General features: G+C 41.9%; 1 protein-coding gene across 1 annotated transcript; it reads left to right on the top strand.

The window, feature by feature from the left end:
- Positions 1-1,299: 1,299 nt before the first annotated feature.
- On the top strand, positions 1,300-4,490 carry apof (apolipoprotein F). Its single transcript, XM_062400317.1, has 2 exons — positions 1,300-1,409; positions 2,033-4,490. The coding sequence occupies exon 2, from the start codon at positions 2,067-2,069 to the stop codon at positions 3,378-3,380; it is 1,314 nt and encodes a 437-aa protein (XP_062256301.1). The 5' UTR covers positions 1,300-1,409; positions 2,033-2,066; the 3' UTR covers positions 3,381-4,490.
- The last annotated feature ends 4,001 nt before the right edge of the window (positions 4,491-8,491 follow it).

Raw genomic sequence — 8,491 nt, 5'->3', positions numbered from 1 at the left:
TAGAAATATAACTAAAAGTTCAATACATATTGATATATTGCTTATGCATATTACAGTGAGGAGGTATGCAACATAATTGCTTTAACTCAGATTCAAAAAATGTTTTATGAAGTGTTTGTCATTCTTTGCTAAAGGAAGAAAATCTGTATTTAAACTTAACAGAAATAATAATGTGACATTTACCCTGATAATTATCAATATCTACTGATTTGAAATGACATTTTTGGCCATATTGTCCAATCCAACAATAGTTCAACTATTCTTTCCTCCTCCAGCCTCTTAATCAATGACGTTACTTTCTGTTGTCAAAGGTTAAAGTGACCCTTTAAAAAATATTAACAAAAGATTGATCAAGATGTAATCAAAAAAATATCCAGCATTCTGCCCCCCACTGTAACAATATTGATTATTGTCATTTAAGAATAATGAATAAGAACAAATAAGTTGCTTGATCTAAACTTGAGAGAATCGTATGTTAAATCCTTAGAAGGGGAAAAAAACTCAAAGGCCTGCAAGACTTTGATTCTAATCATGTTTTTGTGCCACTATCATGAATCTTCAATGCCTTCTTTGCCTCTGTGGGGCTTTTGTTCATTAATGAGCCTTGTCCTTCCAGTTTAAAGAGAGGGGGAGTAAAGAAACTCTGGAGTACTCTCCTGGAATAAAACGTTTTTTGTGTCAGGGTTTGTGTAAAACAGACTGTGAGTGGAAGGAAATGAAAGGGAGGGTGCTGTAGTAGAAGTGGGAGGACGCTGAACTGCCTTATCTTCATGTTATCTATCTGAATACAATTTAAAAACTACAAATTTAGTAGCACTTAAATGGCACTTACTGATAGCACTTTGTAGTTTTGCTTTTTTGAAGAAATTGTACTTTCTAGTTATTGAAAAAGTATTCCCTATCTGCTCATTTAACTCAGATAGCCCCCTTGTGTCTTTCCCTTCACTTCTTAGCTATACGAGAGAAAGATTTGCTCGCGGCATGAGGGGAGATTTATTTCAAGTATTTGGGTCAAAGACAAAACCTACCGACTGCAGAGAGAGTGAGTGTATTAGTGTGTGTGTGTGTGTGTGTGTGTGTGATGGGGGGGGGAGGGTTGGATAGCAGGACAGGACAAACAAATGGGCCTTAGAACGCATGGACTTTCCCCACGTGAATCAATATTCAGGCCCTGATCTCTGTGTTGAGCAACGAGGCCAAAGAGAGGACGCTGCTGAGAGGGGGGGATAATCATGTGTAGAGAAGGAGACTCTCATTGGAGGCGAAGAGAAAGAAGATCGTTATGCATGTTTTTTGGGTAAAGGGGGGGGGGGGGGGGGGGCTAGGAGAAGAAACCAAAAGCATCCTACACACCGAAGCCATCTTGGTTGCACCGCTGCTCTCTGGACTGCAGGACTCGTTTCATTAAGGTGGGTGCAGGACAAAGATTCAGTTAAATTATGAAGTTGTGGGCGGGAGAACATTTCTATTTGTTTTACTTGTAGTCTTTGAGGGAAATGAGGACATGCACAAATTTTTTCTTTGGAATACAAGTTTTATTTGTTTGTTTGCTGCTTCTCCGCTTCTATCATCAAACTACTCGAGTGCTTTTTCACTCAATAGGGACGGACGATTCATTTTTTAATGCTCTTGATTAAGATTTTATGATATGGAAATCTGGTACAAAGATATTTTTATTATAAGCTTGTAGATTTGAAGCAGATAATTTCCAAATTCTTCAGTTAAAAATCAGCCTATAGACGAATAAGGTATTGTGATACTGCAGAGTAATGGCACATAAAAACATAAAAGCTCCTGACTCCAAAGTCACTGTTTATTCAATACATAGGTATTTTGCCGTCTAAATTCATTTTGCACACTATTATTATTGTTTTTGTTGTTATTATTGTTATTACCACTTTTGATTAAATGTTTCTTTTTGTTTATTATTGAAACCTCGTCTCCTACATAAGCTGCTTTCGGACATGCACTGCACTCCTACAGTGGCTCATTTTGTAATGCCGTTGGTGCGTTGATTTTCTTTATATTTCAGTGACTGGTGACGTGGCTCCAAGAACAGTGGAATTATGTTCTCCAAGTCGAAGTGGCTGATCGTGATCCAGCTCCTGCTAAATGAACACGCTCTCTGTAGAGTCCCACCGCCTCTGACTCAGAGGAACACACTGCTCTCAGAAAGTGACCCCCGTGAAGCGGTGGAGGAAACCGGCAAACAGGAGCATCCGTATCACCTGGGATCCCATCGCCAGCTTAGTCTCTCATCCGCTGAAAAGACTGATCCTGTACCAGTGGTTGTGCATGAAGAGGAGCGAGTCCAGTCTGCCAAACATATGATATCAGGTCTCAGGGCGAAGCTTCAGGCACAGGTTCAAGATCATCTGCAGGCTCAAGGGAACATCAGCTGTGATGAGCTTATGTCTGCCAGCACCGTGAACGACCCTCTGTCCTCCATGTTCCCCCAGGAGCTTCTGGGTCTCTCTCTGGTTCCTGTGCTGGTGGTGTCAGGATGCCCCAAGGAGGCACAGGCCCTGGTGCTGAAGCTGTATGACTTGCTGGGTGTGGCAGATACAGAGGAGCTCCTGACTGAGGTGCAAGATCTGATAGAGAGGAGGTTGAGCAAGTCAGCATCGACACCAGCTGCTGCATCTGCAAAGTCGTTTTCAGAGAAAGATCAAGCAGGGCGCCGCATAGACGCTGTGATGTTCAACATCGGGCAGCTGGCGATGGCGGGAGCGGAAACCACTGAGCAGGAGGGAAATTGTGAAGACTGGACCAGGGTGAACGGAACAAAGCTGGTGGGGACAGCTGTGGAGGGAGCCACAGGCGGACTGGAGGAGGCTGTGAACAGCTGTGAGCGACTGGGCGCCCTGTGTGCAGGCGTGACCAGTAGTGGAATGCTTGCACCAGGCACCTACAAGGCCGTGCTGAAGAAAAGCAGTCGTATCCTGCCATCGGACTCTGCAGGGTCTGAGTGTTGGATCCGTCGGTGCAGTGAAGAGGAGCGTGCTTCTAACCCTGGGCCGCGGATGAGACGCAGCCCCCAGAGAAGCTGCACCAACAAACGTGAGGAGCGTGTGTACAACGTGGTGGAGTGGATCCCTGCAGTCAGCACCCTCTACAACCTGGGCACCGCGGTGTATTATGCCTCAGTGAACTGCTCCGAGACAGCGAAGGAGAGAGCCATCCTGAGTGCTGTCGACCTGGGCACAGACGCTCTCATGGTCGCCACAGGGGGCACTGCTGGGGTTGCAGGTTACGCTCTGGGTGCAGGGGTGAAGACCGGAGTGAAAGCTGGAGTCAGGTACCTGCTCAACTCCATGAGGCAGGAGGACGACTTGCTGGTTAACCAGTTCAGCTGGGAGGAGGGCGTCACATTCCAGTAGAGTGAGGGATCGGTGACTCAGCCTGTTAAGCAGGTATTAGTTTATAAGGATACGTGTTTGTTAGTTGACTTGATGAAGAGTAACTCAATCAGTTTTCCCAGATCCAATATAATCTAGATTATATGTGAAACAAGATCACACTATATTGTATAACTCAGTGGATTATCAGCATCACATATTCAAAGGGGAAAAAAGCTTTTTTTTGTATGTGTGAGTGTGTGCATAAACCTCACTCTGACACAAGAACTCTTTATTGAAGTTAATGACAGCAACTTTCACTAAGTCTGTGTTTTAATTAAATTACTAGTTTTAAGACTATCTAACCTACAAAATGAAATTGGGTAAAAAGTGGACTACCTTTTGCATTACAGCAGTTGTAATGAATCTTAGTTATCTAACCCCTGAAAGTGTTAACTTTAAACTGTTGGCAATATATCTCCCTACAGTAACAATTTATCACATTAAGCAGAAGCATTTAAAGAACAGGAACATTTAAAGAGCTGGAAGCTAAACCCTTAAACATTTTGACTCTGGCCTATGAAATATAGTGTATCCTTCCAGTATCTAGTCCGTAACAGTGTATTGGTGCAATTGCAGGTAAAATAAATAAATACAATATAGAGCTGGGTGGCTTGGCTAATAATATTATCAAATTTTAAAAATCACATTAATAGATTAATATTTATTTTAAATTTAAAAACGTGGTGATTTTTCACCACGTTTGTGCAATGCATAAGAATTATATCAATATCTATATCATAATTTGTGTATAGGCTACTGCTACTGATGGCATTTATATTATGAGTGTTCCATTTTGGTGTTATCACCCAGCCCCAGGTCGGAATGATAAAAATGTAATTATGATTCTTTTCTCCGGATATTATCAGTTTCATTTTCAGGTTATTTTATTAATGGCCCCATTACAAAGTCACACTAACTGGCCATCACACTGGACTCTGTTATCTGGCCTTCCTCATTGCCGCTGTGGTCTTCCTCCCATCAAAACCAGGCAATAGTCACATTCTGGTTTAATTGCAAGGACAGAAGTCTGGTTACTAAACTTTATTACTTTATATGTTTTCTTTAAATGACAATAAATTGGATATTCAATGTTTGTGTATCTTTAGTTTGGAAGAAAACTCTGAATAGACTTGTTAATGTTCAATCAATCAAATTGTATTTGTAAAGCCCATATTGACAAATCAAAGTTTGACTCACAGGGCGTGTTCTAACAATGATGTTGCAAATGGGTCTATTATTTTAATTGCAGGATGCCTCTCAGTTGAAGGCAATTCCTGAAGGTGAGATATTCCATTCACAAGGCAAAAAAATTGTTTTTTGAGAGGTGACAGCGGCCTTGATCTTCGACCACTAAAATCGAATCATATTGTTCATAACTGAACTTGGATATAATTTCAAAGAAATTCCTTCAAGGTGTTCTTGAGATATCTTGGTCGAAAGAAGAGAGTAAATGGGAAAGATGGAAAACTAGAAACCATAATGTCTCCGGCCACCGCCTGCACAGATGCATAATGAAATTCAATAATCTACAGAATTTGATGTGCTAAACAAGGTGATGTAGGAATGGGAGTAAGATTTTGATCAAATAAATTATAAATTATAGGGGATCTTAACACAAAAAATTGTGTCGTATTGTGTCATAATATTGGACAGTATCATTATTTTCCTGAGAGGCATCAATACTGACATTATTTTACCGTTTTAATAAAAAAATGGTACATTACTGTACAAAATTGGCTGTACTTTAACAGCGATTTGGTAGCCTGGATGCCAGACGAACTTAGCCCCGCCCACAACATTTTTGGTCGGGCAGTTCGGTCTGGAGTCGCTCCATTGGGAAAAATTATGCCCCGACCGGGCCAATCAGATTGTCAGGGCGGGCTTTATACGATGATTGACAGATGATCAACGGTAACGTAATCAACCACGTCATCAAAGTGCCCTTGGGTTGAATTCGTTAAACATGCCTGCCGCTGGCGAGCTGAGATGTGTAGATGCTGCCATTGTTTTAGAAGACATCGACAGCGCATTCATTTTGAAAGAGGAACAGAGAACGTGGAGGCGACGCCAAAGCACAGCGCTAATCCCTATCGCCCCGGCGCTTGGCTGTTCACAACGGACACAGAAGCGACGCTGAACCGCCGGGCAGCGCTAATAATATCACCCGTTGATCCAGTAGATCGCTGCACGGCTTTGTGCCGGTCACACCGGAGGCTGAAGCACCGCGCTGCGCCAAGGCTGCCTCGCGGTGCTTCAGCCTCCGGTGTGACCGGCACAAAGTTTTAACATGGGAGTGGATGGGAGCCAGCTGTTATTTAAGGCTTGGCGCTGCGCTGAAGGGTCCGGTGTGAACCCGGCGTTAGTAAATAACTCACAATGCGTTGCTAAGCATACGTCACATACTACGTTGCTCTGATTGGTTGTAGGTCTATCCAATTGAGCGAAGAGGAATTTTACTTCCTGGTCAGTTGACACACGCCCCATAATCACAGCCCAATGGAGCGGTCTCAGACTCACATTCTGACTAGAGTGAGTCTATTGTGAGTCTGACAACGTCAGGCTAGCGATTTGTAACAATATGGCTGGAAATCAGTTTGGTAATATATTGTATTAAAAACAAATGGGTGTGGTTATTTACTGTAATAGGTATGGAATAATGCTTTACAAAGCTAGAGTGGAAAAGGTTTGTTTGTATATATTTATTTTGACCACCACACTATACAACTGATAAGTTACTCGCCAGCGATAACTTTGGGCTAATCTTTTGGATGAGCAATAGTTGAGAATTTCTTGTCTTCACTTTGTTTTATTGGGGGGCGGCAACCAAAGTAAAGGTGCATAACGGCCCTGTACTTGGTCTGCTTGCTTTCCTTCTTCCCCTCTAGCTGAGAAATGAACACAAAATCAAACTTCTTCTTCTTTGATCGGTTTTACTGGCGTGGGTGGATGGAGCAAGCCCCTATACATTCTCACTGTTCCCCAAAACAGTTTTATTTTGTCTAAATAATAAAACAACCAACATCATTGTGCAAATGTTTGTTTTAAAATGCACTTGTTGGTCACTATTTTTTGCCATTATACCATTACATTATTTAGAGACAAGGGCAAATTCCTTTGATGATGCCAAAGACCATACAGGTGCTGCAGGGTTAGATTTCAAAGGAGAAAAAAATGCTTGTTCTTTTTTCGGTAGGTTGCCATCCGCCATAGACCAAAGACGAAGGAAAATCAATCAAGGTAATTGTATAAAGGAAATAACAGATACAGAAGACTCTATCTGTCAAAAAACTGAAACAAGAAGAAGAAGAAGTAAAGAGGTTACAGTAAACAGAAAAGACTTTGAAATCCCAAAACTAATTTATAAGATGTTAATTTGAAAAGAATAAGACAGAGAAAAAGAAAATGACAGATGAGGATACATTTTTGGCCCAGCCAGAAGATGAAAATTTCAAACTGTCAGACGATGTGGCTGAATATCTCACAGAAGAAGATGGTAAGGGAAGAGTAATACCTCAGCTTCATTATACGTTCGATGATGAAAACCATATCAGAAACGAAATACATAAGATTAAGAAAACCTTACATCAAACAGTGGACATTGCTCAAACCTGGAAGACAGTGCAGGGAAATGTTTATAATTTTGACCTCGAACTGATCGAGATGTGTAGAAGAGGCTCGCTGAAAGAGCCATCTCACAGAGCCAAGTGCTCACAGTTGAAAGAGAAGAGCAAGGAACTGGAAGTGTCGCTGGTAGAGCAGTTTGCTATCCTGCGGGAAAGAATCGATGTCATCGCGTCAGAGGTGAATAAACTCCACACGGAGAGAAGAGCTTTGCTCACACAAAAGAGAATTTGTGAGACCGAACATCTGAAAATGCTAAACACAAAGGAAAGCTACCATCTTCCAAGGACAACAAAGACACAGAATAGGCAAGCTCTGCACGTTGACTGCATACCATACCCAGAGAACCGGTTCCGTACGTTGTTCAGTCAACAACTGCAAATGAAAAACCAACAATTGAGGGACAGCCTCAGGCGCTTGGAGAGGAAGGATGAGTTAATAGATGAAAAGGAGAGGCAGTATGCGGAGCTGAAGCACAGTATGTCACAGCTGGTTCCTGCAGAGCGCATAGCAGAGCTTCCAGAGAGCAAGTTGATAATCAGGGAGCAAAGCAAAAAAATCCAGGAATTAACAGCGCGTGTTGCTTTGTACCGACAAAAAGCTGAAGACCACAAGAACGAGAACCAGAAGTTGATTCGACAGTTTGAAGCCACCAAGGAGTTGTACCTGAAAGAAAAAAAGAAGAGCTTTCACGCGTCATATAGTGCGTTTGTCCCACCTATCGCCTGTAAATGTAAACCTTTGGCTGAAGCTATTCCCAAACCGATTGTGCCTTCACCATTACCACCGGTATTGTGCTTCAATCTAAAAGATAGATCAGCACTATATCAAAGTTGAATTACTAAAGGCAATTCAACGCATTTTTTCTCCCAACCATCTCCTGTATACTGCACAGAAGGTGGGCTGGAGCTAAACCCATGATCCCCATGGCTCTACCTGTCACCAGAAGGATTCTGCCTTAGTCTAGAGATCAATCAGCCCCAACAATTCCAAACAAAAAGACCCTCACTCAAATGTTTTGGCCAGACAATGATGCATTTGTGGCTTGTGTGTACAACTAATCCCATGTTATCCAGGGTATTAGAATCAATCCAGATTAATCAGAAAGATCCGGTTCTCTCAATCATCTCTAGTAAATAGATGACCGCAGAAAATAGGGGCAACATGATTTCTGACAGAGAGACTTCTGCCCATATGGCCTCTCAGCAACAACACACCAACACAGCAGACATTGGGTTTTCACCAGGTCCTCTGGCTTCCCCACCTTAAATTCTGATTTATGCTATGCTTCTTATTTAGTTAGTCATAAAAAATACAATTTAATAAAAATACAAATAAATACAATAAATTAAAATGTCAAAGTTGTATCCTGTGTATTGTCAAATGTATGTCAAATATATTATAGAGGAAAGTAACAGTAGAGGAGTTTAAATGCGCCAAAACAAGGCTGGAGATGAGCGTCTCAGAGC

Source organism: Platichthys flesus, chromosome 2 (genome assembly GCF_949316205.1).
Source record: "Platichthys flesus chromosome 2, fPlaFle2.1, whole genome shotgun sequence".
Classification (NCBI taxonomy): Eukaryota; Metazoa; Chordata; class Actinopteri; order Pleuronectiformes; family Pleuronectidae; genus Platichthys; species Platichthys flesus.
Note: the sequence above shows the minus strand (reverse complement) of the source record. Positions and strands in the feature narration are given on the sequence as shown.